Source organism: Borostomias antarcticus, assembly GCF_949987555.1.
Source record: "Borostomias antarcticus genome assembly, chromosome: 14".
Lineage (NCBI taxonomy): Eukaryota > Metazoa > Chordata > Actinopteri > Stomiiformes > Stomiidae > Borostomias > Borostomias antarcticus.
The window spans coordinates 21,972,444-21,989,979 of record NC_140247.1 but is presented as its reverse complement, the minus strand read 5'-3'; the positions used below and the strand labels follow the sequence as shown (position 1 = coordinate 21,989,979).

The following is a 17,536-nucleotide window of genomic DNA, read 5'->3' as shown; positions in this document are numbered from 1 at the left end:
CGGAGCCCACACACAACAAGGGGCACACTCTGGACTTAATCATCACCAAAGGTCTGAATATTTCTAAGGTTCAGGTGTCTGATGTTGCGCTCTCTGATCATTCCTGTGTTTTCTTTGAGAGTACTATCTCCATGCACACAAATTCTCAATCAGAGGTTATCTCAAAACGGCGCATCACTGAAAACACCAGTGAGATATTTACTCAGGCTTTCTCGTCCACACCTGCCCTCTATATGGCCTCAGTCAACGAGCTTGTAGATAATTTCAATGTTAAAATTACAAACATTATTGACGCCGTTGCGCCCACTAAGGTGAAGGTGATCTCTGGTAAGAGAAGATCTCCATGGAGAAAGGCCTTGCTGGTCAGAATAGAAAAGAGAGAGTGTCGAAAATCTGAACGCAGATGGCGAAAAACAAATCTCCATGTTCATTATGACATCTATAAAGAGAGACTTCGCATTTATAATCTGGAGCTGAGAAATGCACGGCAGACCTTCTTTTCTGACATCATCACCAAAAACCATAACAATGCACGTGCTTTGTTTGCCACTGTTGATAGGCTGACAAACCCTCCTGTGTCAGTAGCCTCTGAACTTCTATCCACCAGGGCCTGCAATGAATTTGCCTCATTCTTCACTGACAAAATCCAGAAAATTAGACAAGCAGTCAGTGCCTCCATTCCAGGTACAGGACATGTGTCGTCACACTGTCCACTTAAAATCAATAATTGTACCATGACACAATTTAATCCGATCAACCATAAAACCCTGGGGGACACTATACAATATCTGAAATCCTCCACCTGTTGCCTTGATGTTCTACCTACAGACTTCTTCAAAACTGTATCCAACTGCATGGCCTCTGATTTACTACAAATTGTAAACACATCTCTTCTTTCAGGTGTGTTCCCACATACCCTGAAAACTGCAGTCATCAAGCCACTCTTAAAAAAGAATACTCTAGACAGCTCACAAATGAACAATTATAGGCCCATATCAAACCTCCCATTTCTAAGCAAAATAATTGAAAAGGTTGTTTTCCAACAACTGAATAACTTCCTGGCACTAAGTAATGGCTTTGATGTCTTCCAGTCAGGATTTCGACCACATCACAGCACCGAGACTGCTCTAATTAAGGTATTTAATGACATCCATTTAAACACAGATAATGGCAAAATCTCAGTCTTAGTACTACTGGATCTCAGTGCTGCGTTCGACACGGTAGACCACAACATACTACTAGGCCGACTGGAAAATTGGCTGGGAATTTCTGGTACAGTGTTAGATTGGTTTGAATCCTACTTAAAGGACAGGGATTATTTTGTGTCTATAGGCAATTACAAATCTGAGCTGACAAAAATGACCTGTGGAGTTCCCCAAGGCTCCATCCTGGGGCCTCTTCTGTTCAACATTTACATGCTCCCACTAACTCAAATTATGGAAAACAACAAAATATGTTACCATAGCTATGCAGATGACACACAAATTTATATCACTATATCACCAGGAGACTATAATCCCATACAAGCGCTGAGTAAGTGCATTCAACAAATCAATGATTGGATGTGCCAGAACTTTCTCCAACTAAACAAAAATAAAACTGAAGTAATTGTCTTTGGAGCCAAAGAAGAACGATTAAAAGTCAGTGCTCAACTTCAATCAGTAATGCTAAAAACCACAAACGAAGCCAGAAATCTTGGTGTAGTCATGGACTCAGACCTGAATTTCAACAGCCACATTAAGTCAATTACAAAGTCAGCCTACTATCACCTGAAGAATATATCAAGGATCAAAGGATTTATGTCCCAGAAGGATTTGGAAAAACTTGTCCATGCGTTTATCTTCAGTAGACTCGACTACTGTAACGGCATGTATACAGGTCTCTCTAAAAAATCGATCAGACAGCTGCAGCTGATTCAGAACGCTGCTGCTCGAGTCCTCACTAAGACTAAGAAAGTGGAGCATATCACACCAGTACTAAGGTCTTTACACTGGCTTCCTGTCTGTCAAAGAATTGACTTTAAAATACTGCTGTTGGTTTATAAAGCACTCAATGGCCTAGGGCCAAAATATATTTCTGATCTGCTCATATGCTATGAACCATCCAGACCCCTCAGGTCGTCTGGCACAGGTCTACTTTCTGTCCCCAGAGTTAAAACAAAACATGGAGAAGCAGCATTCAGTTTTTATGCTCCACATATCTGGAACAAACTTCCAGAAAACTGCAGGTCTGCTGCAACTCTTGGTTCTTTTAAAACAAGCCTGAAGACTTTTCTTTTTGCCACTGCTTTCTAAGAGGAGCTATGTTTATCAGTATACTGCACTGTAACTTTTATTCCTGTATTCTATTTGTCCTGCTTTTTGTTTAAATATCTATAATGACTTGCTTTTTGTTTTAATGCTTTTAATTTGTCCTGCCTTTTGTTTTAAATGTCTATAATGTCTTGCTTTTTGTTTTAATGCTTTTAATGTCTCATGTAAAGCACCTTGAATTGCCCTGTGGCTGAAATGTGCTATATAAATAAACTTGCCTTGCCTTGCCTTGCCTTGCATGCATGCATGCATGCATGCATTCATGCATACATACACACACACACACACACACACATACATACATACTTCTTTAAGACCAGATAAGATATCAACTTTTATTCATCCCCGTGGGGAAATTACGTCCGGTCCAATAGGCTGAACTTTGTTCATTCACAGGACCTGAATCACTGGCAATCCAGGTAACTTTTATTGGAGGAAAACTCTGCAGGGGGTGCGTTGGTTGAGTTGGGGGAAAGTGAAGATTTTATCACTATCTCCTGGGACCTCTAATGGGAACCAAATACCATCTCCCTCACGAAGAAGGCACAGCAGAGGATGTACTTCCCGAGCAAGTTGAAGAAATTCAGACTTCCAAAGAAAATGATGGTACTCTTCTACACCTCCATCGAGTCCATCCTCACCTCCGTTACCATCTGGTACTCCGCCACTACAGCCAAGGACAGGGCCAGACTGCAGCGTGTCATCCGCTCTGCTGAGAAGGTGATCAGCTGCAACCTGCCCTCCCTCCTGGTCCTGCACAACTTCAGGACCCTGAAGATGGCCAGGAGGATTGTGGCCGACCCCTCCCACCCCGGCATCAATCTCTTTATGCCACTCCCCTCAGGCAGGAAGGAGGCTGCGGTCCATCAGGACCACGTCCGCACGCCAGAGGCAGCTTCTTCCCCACGACCACCAGCCTCTTCATCGAGGCTGGTGTCCCCCTCAGACCCCCCCTCGCCTCACCATGGACCCCGCCACCATTGAGAACCACCATTGAGAGACACTTGCACATGGCCTGAATGTACTGTATAGGACACACCACAAGCACATACTGTATCACGCTGTACACACATTCTGCATACACACACACACACACACACACACACACACACACACACACACACACACATACACTCGTCCCTGCACCCTGTCCAATGTTGTCTCCATGTTATGCACCACGTCCGAAAGCTAATTCCTAGTATATTGGAAAAACTGCATGGCAATAAAACAAATTCTAATTCTGATACCCGCGTTGAGATAGCTTGTTTCATGGAAAGCAAACAGAAAAGTGTCTGGCACTCACGTAATGGAGCACCTCAATGCTCTGAATGTAACCCCAGGGTCAAAAGCAGCTGGTCACTGAAATGCAAGATTCAATGATGGCATTTCAAATGAAACTGCATCTATGGGAGAACCTCAGTAGGAGTAAATAAAGTTTCCTACAGTACATTTGAGTTGTGGACTAGGTGGGGTGGTGCGTTGTGGTTGGGTTGGGGGATACAGCGTTGTGGTTTGTCAACGTGCTTCGTTTTCCTGTGAAGGAAATTTCCCCTGGTCACAGGAGAGAGGAGGCGCAGACCTCTGAGATGCTCCAGTATAAGAGGCCTGTCTCTCCTCGCCTCTCGGTAGCTTCTCTCTCTCATTGTCCTCTCATCAGAGTAATTCGTCTGACTAGCAGACTCATCTCTACCAGTGCTACCAGTACGACCAGAGACGACCGTTGTACGAACGCCACACAACCATGGCCATGATAACCAGAGTCCTCCTGCTCGCAGTCATTGCCTGTGTTGCCATTGCCCAACGTGAGTGATATGTAATTACTATATTATTACTTTATTTTACTATGTCATTACTATAGTCTGACAAAATCATTACACCCATCACTGTTATAGCTATGTTAGTACTATGTTGTTTGCTATTTACTATATTGTAGAAAGTGTATTAAGCCTACTGTATGTTTGGATATGCAATCTATAGAATATTTAAGCAATTGACCACGAGAGGCAGGGGGTTACACGGGACATAACAACAGCTACGGGGCGTTGTTAGGCCCAACATGATAGCGGAGGGACTAAAACCTCTATAGCTGTTGTATCCTGTGTAACCCACAGCCTCTCGTGGTCAATTGCTTAAATATTCTATAGATTGCATATTACTACATATGGTTACTACATTTAAATATATTTATATATATATATATAGCCTATATATATATATATATATAGCATATATATATATAACTATATATATATAACTATATATATATATATATATATATATATATATAACTATATATATATGTATTTATTCACAAAAGACACACATAGCTGTAGCATTCAATCATTTATTTACCGATCATTCTTATCATTCTTATTATTTTAGCTCCAGATCATTTACCACCACATTATCTTCCGTGATAGGCTATAGTTCTGAATTAAATGGTTGCCAGGCAACAGAGGCTATCTAGCCTATTTGGGTAGGCCTTGTTCACATAAGCCTATATAGGCATAATTCAGGTGGTTCACGTTTATTTGAACATTTCCAGCTATGGTGCAGTTATTGGTAAATGGACTCAAAGCGCTCTACAATGGCCTCTCATTCACCCATTCACACACACACTCACACACCAATGGCGGTAGCTGCCATGCAAGGTGCTAACCATCTTCCACAACAACTGTTATTAAAACAGTTCTCCAGAGCACTCCTTTTTGCTGGTAGGGGTGTGGAAGTGTTGGACTGATGAGTGCGTTTTTGTAATAGGATACTTAGTAGGTAAACACGGGTGTAATTAATAAAAAGGCGAGGTTGCTGCGAGTGGTTGCTACGCAAAGCATAGTAGCCTACCGCTTGATCTTATCAATAGGTTTGTCAATGAGATTGACGACGCATTAATACTAATTGTTATGCGGTCGCAGCCGTGGGTTACAATTCCAAGTATGCGAAGTTCGGACTTGCGTCCTTGCTAGTCCGGATTTGGGATGTTCACATCAGAGTATGAACTTCCAAGGACGGGAGGACGCAAGTCTTGAAAAAGAAAAAAAAAGAAGCAAGTTCAGTCATTCAGCAATTGGAACAGCAGCGTCCTTGTTGACGTCACGTTCTCAGCTTGTTTTGTGTGGACACCGGCAGCCGCCATTGCTAGGATTTTGAAAAGCGTTTTAAACTGTTTTAAAGTAAATATCTTTATATTTTCATTGCTTTTCATGCGGATAATGACCACAATTTAAAACAACTATGTGGCCGTTTTATCAAAATAACGTCTGTTTCTACTAGTTTAGATAGATAATGTAGATAGGCATTTTCAATGGTGTTGCCCTAACAACCGTTCTCTTGATGCGAATTCTCATGAATGATTTCTGGGATATCTGGCTGTCTCAAGTCCACACAAGTCTGCTCCGATAATACATCCATGGCTCCGATGCATCCTCGATAAAATGGGCGGAGCAAGAACACATCCTGGCATTTGATGCAGACTTGGGACTTGCATACTTTTGAATTGAACAAATAAAGCTTTGATGAATTGGAACAGTACTTGGGCTCCGACTGATGACGTTTCACAAGTTCACAAGGACGCAAGTACGGACAAGAACGCATATTGAGAAAGGGCCAGAGTATTTTACAACGGCTGCTAGCCGATCAGAATCAAGTATCCAAACTCTCGGTTGTAGATTTAAGCAATAACACACAGAGGTCATGCTTTATTGTGATTATTGGCACGGCTGTTCTGCGGTAACTATAATGATTAAGCACAACGTCGAGTGTGTTATTGCTTTTATTCAACAGTACTGCACTCTCGTTAAATTAAAAAAATAAAATAAATTAGTGCTCAATTTTGCTGAACTGCGTTGCTTTCAGCCATCCGCAAACCAAAATAGTTCTCCATTGTATACCATTGATATGGCAACTAAACGCAGCTGACAGTGTTTACAGAGTGAGACCTTTACCGATTTGCCCGTTGGTATATTATATATACACAATGCACGGTTGGAACTAGATGTTGTAGAACAATCAATAAAGTACCTGTCTGTCTGCTTGTCTATCTAAATAGCATTTTCATTGAATGCATACATGCATGAATCATTAACACATCCAAATTGTCATAGATGTACTTGTTGGATATCACATTGCTCGGTAGTCATCTGATGAGTTTTCAAACTTCTATGCCTCCATGACTCCGCCCACAGCAACCGGCGAGGGATGTCTCTGCCTCGATGATGTCAATGACAGACTTCCATCCCGCAGGCTCGGGAAAATTGTGGATATCCAGATCCATCCTATTTCCAACTCCTGTGACAAAGTGGAGGCCATGTAAGTCCATGTCACACTGATACGTCTCAATCTATCTGCCTATGTGTCTGTCTCTCTATCAGTCTGTCCGTCTGTCTATTCCTCCATCAGTCTGTCTCTCTTCTATCCATCTGTTGGTCGGTTGATCCATCTGTCTGTCCAGTCCTTATGAATTCTGTTATAATGCTGGGATGATAAATTGTGTTGTACTGGTGGGATGATTCATTCTGTTGTACTAGTGGGATGATTTGATATCAGGTGAAGTAAATGTTTCCCATCTCTTTCCAGTATTAGATTGAAAATAGGATCAGGCATAACTCAGTACTGCCTGGATCCCAAGTTACCGGTGCTGGATCAGCTTATGAAGTCTGTTGTGTCGTGAGTAGGTCACTGTATGCCTGATTTTCTATCTCATGCTGCTCACAACAGTCGCAAAACCTCTAACACGACAACATTTTCGTTGAAGAAAACCAGAAAATGTCACTGCAAAGCTCTGCGACTAAACAGTAAAATGCATGCGAGTAAAACAATGAGGGTCACTAACTACCTGTTTCATTTGATTGCATAGGAAGAAGTAGACCTCCCCTACCCGGCCCTCACCAACCACCACGGCCATTTCCATCGGGGCCAATGGGGACTCTGACAACTGACTCGCGACAGTCTGCGTTGACTGATTCTCTCTCTCTCTCTCTCTCTCTCTTCCTCTCTCTCCTTGACTCTCCCTTTCTGCTCTGCCCTTAGGAGATCAACTGTGACTCAGGGACAAGTTCACTGCTAGTCAATTCTGAATAAATAAAGCTCAGGTAGAAGCTATAAAGGTTGAAGCTAAAAGACTGCACTCTTTTCTATTTTATCATGATATTTTTTTATAGTATTATGTTGTCATATATTATGTTTTGTTCACTTTTAATGACAATTTATTTTACATATGTTCCTACTCTGCACCTTCTGTACACAGTAAAAAGAAAATAAAGATTGAGTGTTCTTTCAATAATGTTTTTCATGTGTTTCAGTTTTTAAGTTGGCTATTAACTTAACAGCTATGTTCAGAGTATTTTTGTATAAGAGTGGAAACAAATCTTACTTGAAATCCCATAGTAGGACTAGTGTAAACTGTGGCACGATTAGAACAGTACACTTTGATACAGAACAGCAGGGACATGTGTCCCACAGCTGAAGACGTACAGTATATGAACATCATGAAATTAAATCTTGCATGCTCTCCAAGATCTGTAAAAGAGAATGCCCCATGGGACTCATGACTACTGTTGTCAGAGTACTGTCTTTAGAACAAAGAGTAGAAGTTCGCACTTAAAAAAAACATGTTAAGCTTCTGTTCAGATGTTACTCCACTGTTTGAACACTAATATAGTAGAGCGTCTAAAACCTCAATTCTGAGATCTAAGATGTTTTGACGATTGATTTGATTTCTGTGCTAGAGAGCCAAACAGCAATATTTAACAAAAAAAATTCTGCACACTTGGGTCACATGCAAGTTTCAGAAGTGAATTTTCTGCCGAGCTTTCAGTCAAACGGCCTTCATCAGGGAAACAGCCATCACAAATGAACAGAGTTCAGGATACAGATAATGATGTTGTGAGACAATGCAATCAGCTGTATAGGTCACACCTGTGTTGAGTTACTCTAGGCTGATGGAACATGTACTGTAGTTCAGGTAATAGCCTAAATGGTAAATGGACTGCACTTATATATCTCTTTTATCCAAAGCGCTTTACAATGGCCTCTCATTCACACATCCACACACCAATGGCGGCAGCTGCCATGCAAGGTGTATATTTAATTTTATTAGGTAAATTTCATGTTACATACAGGTTATTCACAACTTGGCAATACCGACACAATATACACATTTACACAAATTACAGCATAGCCTATAGCAGATAGACAAATAAAAAAAATGCAGGTTATTTACAAGAAAGTTAATAGGTCTACTAGAAAATCAAGGCTGCTAGAAATAGGCTAGGCCTTCTCAGGCTTCAGTTGACCTGTAAGCATTTAAGCTCATTACAGTTTTAGGAGTGACCAGTTCAGTTCTGGAGATGCTTTCCTTAGATCCATGGTTCTCCTTCTTCTTAGTTCAGTCCTTATACTCCTGAAGACCTCATCAGCATCAATAAAAATATTGTCCGTTGTCATTTTACAACGTGTTTTCCATATTTCAAAAACAGTTATACAAATACATATCCAAAATAATAAATGGGTTTCTTCAGTGCTGTCGAAGTTGTTATATAAGGTGCTTCTATGGCATGGTACTTTTAATCCTATGTCGCTCATTTTTTACCATACTGTTTTGGATCTATCACAATCTATAAGAAGATGCCCAATGGTTTCTTTTTCTACGGTGCAGGTTGGCATCGGACATCTTGTGGTCTTAACATTACAGCTCCATTTGACCACGTTTCTCGCAGGCAGTCTGCCGTTAACAGTGAGCCACATGAAGACAGAAGACAGAATATCGCAAAACACTCAAAGTCAGCATTTAAACCCATAGGATGTAGGGAGCCTAATGTGTGTATCCAGTACAGTTCTCTTTGACACGCCCCTTTTAACAATGTATTAACATTAATGAATTAATAAGACATTTATCCGTGTTAATAATAGCATCATAAACAAGTTTATTGTTAGAATATAATACATTTATAAGAAACTTGTTAACAGTTTATGAACTGCTTAAGAATGTTAATAAAAGCCTTATTAGTTTATATGAAGTATCCAAAAAATGCTGCAAGAGCGGGAGGCCAAGGAAGACGTGGAGGAGGAAGAGGAAATGGGTCCAGACACAGGCCAGTCACACGCCAACGAGCAGCCCAGTTATAAACCTGTTATAAACGCAGGAACTTCCGGTACCGCAAACTGGACCTTGTAGCTCAGGCAGCAGCCGTTCAGCCCACAGTTGACAGAAAGAAGATATTAAGATTTACTAGACTGTACTGTAGTACAAATACGAATACACTGTTAGAAGAAGAAGAATGAAGAAGAAGATGAATAATATTGTTGGTCAATGTGACACACATGTTTTGTTAACATTAGTAGATGTGTTGTGCATTGAGCAGTACTGACTCTGTGTTGATTGTGTTTACAGCTGCTGGACTTGAGGCAGAGTGTACTAGCTGCAAATGAGCTGGACTTCTGGAGGGGCATCATGATTGAAGTGTGAAGCGCAGAACGGCACTTTTGAGGGGGTGCATGGGTGGAACTGGCATTAGTTGCAGTAATATAAGTTTTCTGATGTGCCAGGGATTAAATAGCCCTTCTCTTCCCTTTTTACCCATTTTAACCCAACATTGTTTATTCATTCAAAATTCCCAGGTACACAGAGGTATGAAAACACTTGGCCCGCTTGCACGTATGACAGCATGTATGCAGCGTTCACAGAGAATATTGATTCGATGGTGTGTGTTTGTGCAATGTGACTCAGAATGACCCCAACAAGATTACTGCTGCAGCGCAGCGCTGGGTCAGGGCCAGGCCTTTCACAGAGGAAGAGGAAGGAGGAGACAAATACATGAGGGTCTCTGCCTGGACCCTAATTATTTAAAACATACTTAAATTAAAAAATATATTTAAAATCCTTTCTCTGAAATCCAAACAGTCCAATGCCTGAGTAGGCATAAGCATGCTTATTCTGCATCAACCAGGGCTTGAACTCACAACCATAGACACCAAGTTTAATCTCTCCTGTCGTGTTCTGCTAGCAGTGTGGTTTGGTGCTGTGGTCAATTTTCTGTTCATCATGATGCAGTGTGATATCCTGTTAGCTTTTGAGAAAAGCAGTAAACAAGATGGGGAGAGAGATCTGATGACTTGACACGACAGTTACTGTATGTTGATGTTAGATACAGGACCCTCATTACATTCATTACTTACTAGCATCCCTGATTGATGGTTTCATGTTATATACCAACTTCATACACACGAAAGCTGAATAGAACTATCTTTAACTATAAAAGAGTGTTAATGAACAATGAAATGTTCCATAAAGAGCCCTTTTCAGGTCTGTAATGTCCCAGATAGAAGCCTAAATGTTCCATTGTAATAGTGTAATCTCTCTTTCTCTCCGTCTGTATGTCTCTCTCTCTCTCTCTCTCTCTCTCTCTCTCTCTCTTTCTCTCTTTCTCTGAAAATGATCAAACAGGCTTTGTTGGCATGGGAAACATACACCTGCTGATTATTGTAAAATTGAAATGCTCTCTTTTAAATTTTGATCATTAGTGGGTGTCGTTGTCAGAAATCCAAGATGGCCACCATCCAGTAGAATACAAATGTAACTTTTGATTGGGAATATTTTGTGTTTGGACTTTTACTAAATTATTTTTTTTATTTTATTTACAGGAAAAGGTTTCAGGACCCGACGGGGGTGGGGTTATTATTAACATCAATAGTAATACTTTAATAACCCTCAGGTTTCTCACTGATACCCTAACTTTTGTCTACTTTAACTGTTGGTACATGTTGGTCCACATCCCTTACGCTACAGCGGGTTAGTTTCCACTAGTTCAACACCCCCACCAAACCCCTAACATCATGGTTCTGTTAAATAAATAAATATCTTTCCTTGTTCTAGCACTGCTAGACGGGTGTCACTTGTTCTTTACTGACGATGACTGGGATGTACAGTCAGTTGGGTTCACACAAATGTAGGCTACTTATTGTAAATAAGGCCTACTCTGGTTTCTGCTGAATGAAATGACTAAAACGTACATGTATTTAAATCAGTCAAGACCTCATGTAGTGGAGAAAAACGTCATGCGCTTGTTTCCAGAAGCTACTTTTTGCACACATTGGCAGGTAGGAAGGAGAGCTTAAGAGGTGTTAACCACACACCAGATACAGCAAGCCTGACTCTGTAGGAACCTGATGTTCAGATCAGGAGCGTTAGACCACCGATGCAGCCAAGTCTGCTTTTTCATAGTCAATGACGAGTCAGAGGGTAACTTCACAGTGGCTGAAAATGTAGGAAATGGGGTCTGAAATGCTAAAATACTTAGTGAAACATCATGATAACATACTTCTATAGGCCCATGGTCATGTTAGAGCTAGAATGTTGTTATTCATAGAGATACGGAATCTGACACGATAGGCCTTAACTGTCAAAATGTTGTTTTGAAATGGTAAACTACTTTTCAAACATCAGTCCGTTCAGCAGCATGGTGATATCAGAGGTATTTGGTCACCTAGTGTTTCCATTCAGGCTATCAGACAGCATATATTGTATTTCACTTTGTTCCTAGGTAGGCTACAGGAGAACTAGTAGGCTAATCAACAACAATTGAAAAAGGAATAAAAAGTTATGTTTAAAGAAGCGCTTATCCAGGCATGCAAGTAGGATTTTTGAAGAGAAAAACTTTATTAATGGAGCTAAAATCATGTTTAAATCCAACAACACATCTCGGCCTCCAACAGGCCTTCGTCAGGGTGTCAAACAAAGGGTTATTAATAAAGGCTTTTTAACTTCAAAATTCCTACATGTGTGCCTGAATATCCACTTCTTTCTACAAGACCCCCCCCCCCTCCTGAGCAGTTGTGGGTTATTATTCTACACACCAGATGCACTCCCGAACTATTTTTCTTTGAAAAAAAGTGTGTTTTGCTTGGTACTCCGCATCCACAGCCTACATGAAACTACCCGTGGCAATAAAATGTAGGCCAAAGCGGCCTGCACTCTGGGCGACTGTAAGTGCACGACTTCACTGGCAAAATATAGCTCAAGCAGCTACTGCACTGACACATAAACACTTCTGTATAGCACTTCTGCTTGTGAAGCTAACACATTTGTTTTACATTTGAAATATGTTTCTGTGACCAGTCCTCTTGACTAGCAAGGCTTAGAGAATTTCCAGGAATACAAAATTTGACTGGCAGTTACAGTTTTTCTTGATTAGATAGATAGATAGATAGATAGATAGACAGACAGACAGACATAAATATATACATACATTCATGCATACATACACACACACACACACACACACACACACACATACATACATACTTCTTTAAGACCAACTTTTATTCATCCCCGTGGGGAAATTACGTCCGGTCCAATAGGCTGAACTTTGTTCATTCACAGGACCTGAATCACTGGCAATCCAGGTAACTTTTATTGGAGGAAAACTCTGCAGGGGGTGCGCTGGTTGAGTTGGGGGAAAGTGAAGATTTTATCACTATCTCCTGGGACCTCTAATGGGAACCAAATACCATCTCCCTCGCGAAGAAGGCACAGCAGAGGATGTACTTCCCGAGCAAGTTGAAGAAATTCAGACTTCCAAAGAAAATGATGGTACTCTTCTACACCTCCATCGAGTCCATCCTCACCTCCGTCACCATCTGGTACTCTGCCACTACAGCCAAGGACAGGGTCAGACTGCAGCGTGTCATCCGCTCTGCTGAGAAGGTGATCAGCTGCAACCTGCCCTCCCTCCTGGTCCTGCACAACTTCAGGACCCTGAAGAGGGCCAGGAGGATTGTGGCCGACCCCTCCCACCCCGGCATCAATCTCTTTATGCCACTCCCCTCAGGCAGGAAGGAGGCTGCGGTCCATCAGGACCACGTCCGCACGCCAGAGGCAGCTTCTTCCCCACGACCACCAGCCTCTTCATCGAGGCTGGTGTCCCCCTCAGACCCCCCCTCGCCTCACCATGGACCCCGCCACCATTGAGAACCACCATTGAGAGACACTTGCACATGGCCTGAATGTACTGTATAGGACACACCACAAGCACATACTGTATCACGCTGTACACACATTCTGCATACACACACACACACACACACACACACACACACACATACACTCGTCCCTGCACCCTTTCCAATGTTGTCTCCATGTTATGCACCACGTCCGAAAGCTAATTCCTAGTATATTGGAAAAACTGCATGTCAATAAAACAAATTCTAATTCTGATACCCGCGTTGAGATAGCTCGTTTCATGGAAAGCAAACAGAAAAGTGTCTGGCACTGACGTAATGGAGCACCTCAATGCCCTAAATGTAACCCCAGGGTCAAAAGCAGCTGGTCACTGAAATGCAAGATTCAATGATGGCATTTCAAATGAAACTGCATCTATGGGAGAACCTCAGTAGGAGTAAATAAAGTTTAAAGCAGTAGGAGTAAATAAAGTTTCCTACAGTACATTTGAGTTGTGGACTAGGTGGGGTGGTGCGTTGTGGTTGGGTTGGGGGATACAGCGTTGTGGTTTGTCAACGTGTTTCAGTTTCCTGTGAAGGAAATTTCCCCTGGTCACAGGAGAGAGGCGGCGCAGACCTCCGAGATGCTCCAGTTAAAGAGGCCTCTGTCTCTCCTCCCCTCTCGGTAGCTTCTCTCTCTCTCTCACATTGTCCTCTCATTACATCGTCATTCGTCTGACTAGCAGAGACTCTCTCTCTCTCTACCATTACGACCAGAGACGACTGTTGTACGAACGCCACACAACCATGGCCATGATAACCAGAGTCCTCCTGCTTGCAGTCATTGCCTGTGTTGCCATTGCCCAACGTGAGTGATATGTAATTACTATATTATTACTTTATTTTACTATGTCATTACTGTAGTCTTAGAAAATCATTACACCCATCACTGTTATAGCTATGTTATTACTATGTTGTTTGCTATTTACTATATTGTAGAAAGTGTATTAAGCCTACTGTATGTTTGGATATGCAATCTATAGAATATTTAAGTAATTGACCATGAGAGGCACTGGGTTAAACGGGACTTGTGACAGCTGAGGGGTGTTGTTAGGTCCGACGCGACAGCGTTGTTAGGCCCGTAGCTGTTGTAAAAAATCCTGTGTAACCCACTGCCTCTCGTGGGCAATTGCTTACATATTCTATAGATTGCATATTACTACATACGGTTACTACATACATTACTACATATTCACAAAAAACACACACAGTAGGCTAGTAGGCTAACATTCAATTATTGGTTCTTGATTCTGATTGGCTGGAAGCCGTGTTAAAATACTTTGTAACACACACCTGGGACCGCATATCATTCCATTTTCAGTAGTTTATTAATGTGCCTCCCATTTGATCCAATGCATTGTAGGCCTATCATTGTGTTTTTTTTTAAACAACTGAACATTCCATTCTATGCATCTGTTGCCTGGCAACCCTTTTGTTAGAGGAACTATTTTGCTCAGCGGAATTGAGGGAATGATGCTTCGTTTTTAATAAATGTTAAAGGGACCCTGAGGAGTTTATTTTTGGTTATGAAACAGTCTAATTTTAATGTGGGTGAATCTACATTACCCACACTTGTTTATGTGTCCATTTTCGACAAATGTTGTTTCTTGTATGTAGTTTATTTTTAGATTATTTCGTGGTCGGGTCGTCCAGAACTTCCTTGGAATGACGAAACGATTTACTGCAGTAGCCTACGCCGCCGACAAGAGACAGCGCGAGCATATATATACTGTTATATATTGTCAAAAGTAACATTACTAGTAAGACCTATGTAATTACCTCGTCGGTGGCCATCGTTCCGTCTTCAAAACACCCGGCTCAGGTAGCTAAGGTTTACGACAGTGTGCGAGGAGGCTCATGGGAAATGTGGTCTTTTTGGGCGGAAAACACTTCCGCTTCCCGAAACTCCTCATAGGGCCTTTAATATTTTATATTGCTGTGTGTTTGTTTTACACTAATAGCTGTATTAACCATTGTATAAAAGCAATAAACCACAAGAGGCCGTGTGTTATAGTGATTTTATAACAGCTAGGGGGGTTCTAACAACGCCCCCTAGCTGTTATAAAATCACTATAACACACAGCCTCTCGTGGTTTATTGCTTAATTTTACAACGGCTGCTAGCCAATCAGAATCAAGTATCCAAACTCCCCGTTGTAGAATTAAGCTATAACACACAGAGGTCATGCTTTATTGTGATTATTGGCACGGCTGTTCTGCGGTAACGATAACGATGAAGCACAACGTCGAGTGTTCTGTTAGGACTGCAGTGTCATTAAATATTTTTTTCAAAACGATATTTTTGTAGTGCTCAATTTTGCTGAACTACGTTGTTTTCAGCTATCCGCAAACCAAAATAATTCTCCATTGTATACCATTGCTATGGCAACTTAACGCAGCTGACAGTGTTTACAGAGTGAGACCGGTGATTTGCCCGTTGGTATATAATTGTTATTTGCACAGCTCTGAATGCCTCTTGGCCAATCACAATGCACGGTTGGAACTAGATGTTGTATAACAATCAAGTAGCCTACCTATCTGTCTGTCTGTCCATCTGTCTGTCTAAACAGTATTTCCATTGAATGCATACATGTATGAATCAGTAACACATCCAAATTGTCAAAAGTATAACACTTGTCATCTACTCTGTGTACTTGTTGGATATCACATTGCTCTGTTCATATCATGAGTTTTCAAACTTCTATGCCTCTATGACTCCGCCCACAGACACAAGCAGCGGGGGATGTCTCTGCCTCGATGTCAATGGCAGGCTTCCGCAACGCAGGCTCGGGAAAATTGTGGATATCGAGATCCATCCCATTTCAAACTCCTGTGACAAAGTGGAGGCCATGTAAGTCCATGTCACACTGATACGTCTCAATCTATCTGCCTATGTGTCTGTCTCTCTATCAGTCTGTCCGTCTGTCTATTCCTCCATCAGTCTGTCTCTCTTCTATCCATCTGTTGGTTGGTTGATCCATCTGTCTGTCCAGTCCTTATGAATTCTGTTATAATGCTGGGATGATTCATTCTGTTGTACTGGTGGGATGATTCATTGTGTTGTACTGGTGGGATGATTCATTGTGTTGTACTAGTGGGATGATTTGATATCAGGTGAAGTAAATGTTTCCCATCTCTTTCCAGTATTAGATTGGACACAGGGTCAGGCAGAGTTCAGTACTGCCTGGATCCCAATTTACCGGTGCTGGAGAAGCTTATGAAGTCTGTTGTGTCGTGAGTAGGTCACTGTATGCCTGATTTTCTATCTCATGCTGCTCACAACAGTCGCAAAACCTCTAACACGACAACAATTTTGTTGAAGAAAACCTGAAAATGTCACTGCAAAGCTCTGCGACTAAACAGTAATGCATGCGAGTAACACAATGAGGGTCACTAACGTCCTGTTTCATTTGATTGCATAGGCAGAAGAAGACCTCCCCTACCCGGCCCTCACCAACCACCACGGCCATTTCCATTGGGGCCAATGGGGACTCTGACAACTGACTCAGTCTGCATTGACTCTCTCTCTCTCTCGCTCTCTCACTCACTCCCTCTCTCTTTCTCTCTCTCCTTGACTCTCCCTTTCTGCTCTGCCCTTAGGAGATCAACTGTGACTCAACTAAACTTTTACGAAACTAAAAGACTGCACTCTTTTCTATTTTATGATGATATTTTTATATTTTATAGTATTATGTTGTCATATATGATGTTTTGTTCACCTTTAATTACATTTTATTTTACATATTTTCCTACTCTGCACCTTCTGTACACAGTAATCAGAAAATAAAGATTGAGTGTGTGTCAGTTTTAAAGTTGGCTATTAACTTAACAGCTATGTTCAGAGTATTTTTGTATGAGTGGAAACAAATTTTTCCATTATTGTTTAGTTTAACAGGGACAGCGCACAATTAAAAGGCAATAGCACCAGAATTAGCAGCTGCTAAATTACACATGGATTAAGCCATACAATTTAAAATACACATTACATTACATAACATTATAACATTTCAACATCATAACAAACTTTAGTAGTATAACATGCATGCCTATGAAACAATACACCATCATGACTATACAAACCTATATATGCCTATAAAAACAATACACCATCATGATATTACAATACAGTACAATCTACATAACCAATAGGCCTACTACTCACTTGTGTTGACTTTGATTTGACTGTAGCCATGATTTCAGGTTTGTTTTAAACTGTGCCACACTGCCCAA

The 17,536-nt window shown here is 41.3% G+C and overlaps 2 protein-coding genes across 2 annotated transcripts; both read left to right on the top strand.

Annotated features, from left to right (window-relative positions):
- The first annotated feature begins 3,973 nt into the window (after positions 1-3,973).
- LOC311317683 (C-X-C motif chemokine 11-like) lies at positions 3,974-7,536 on the top strand. Its single transcript, XM_084448770.1, has 4 exons — positions 3,974-4,114; positions 6,497-6,620; positions 6,888-6,977; positions 7,168-7,536. Exons 1-4 carry the CDS (start codon positions 4,054-4,056, stop codon positions 7,175-7,177), a joined length of 285 nt encoding a protein of 94 aa, XP_084304896.1. The 5' UTR covers positions 3,974-4,053; the 3' UTR covers positions 7,178-7,536.
- A 6,449-nt stretch (positions 7,537-13,985) lies between these two features.
- On the top strand, positions 13,986-17,065 carry LOC311317859 (C-X-C motif chemokine 11-like). The gene is made up of 4 exons (XM_084448984.1): positions 13,986-14,115; positions 16,034-16,157; positions 16,451-16,540; positions 16,729-17,065. The coding sequence occupies exons 1-4, from the start codon at positions 14,055-14,057 to the stop codon at positions 16,808-16,810; spliced, it is 357 nt and encodes a 118-aa protein (XP_084305110.1). The 5' UTR covers positions 13,986-14,054; the 3' UTR covers positions 16,811-17,065.
- The last annotated feature ends 471 nt before the right edge of the window (positions 17,066-17,536 follow it).

Excerpts from the sequence above, each read along its gene's own strand:
- LOC311317683 (XM_084448770.1), top strand. The coding sequence starts at position 4,054 with ATGGCCATGATAACCAGAGTCCTCCTGCTCGCAGTCATTGCCTGTGTT. Across the intron at positions 4,115-6,496 it reads CTGTGTTGCCATTGCCCAAC|CAACCGGCGAGGGATGTCTC; the intron begins GTGAGTGATATG and ends CTCCGCCCACAG. Across the intron at positions 6,621-6,887 it reads TGTGACAAAGTGGAGGCCAT|TATTAGATTGAAAATAGGAT; the intron begins GTAAGTCCATGT and ends ATCTCTTTCCAG.
- LOC311317859 (XM_084448984.1), top strand. The coding sequence starts at position 14,055 with ATGGCCATGATAACCAGAGTCCTCCTGCTTGCAGTCATTGCCTGTGTT. Across the intron at positions 14,116-16,033 it reads CTGTGTTGCCATTGCCCAAC|ACACAAGCAGCGGGGGATGT; the intron begins GTGAGTGATATG and ends CTCCGCCCACAG. Across the intron at positions 16,158-16,450 it reads TGTGACAAAGTGGAGGCCAT|TATTAGATTGGACACAGGGT; the intron begins GTAAGTCCATGT and ends ATCTCTTTCCAG.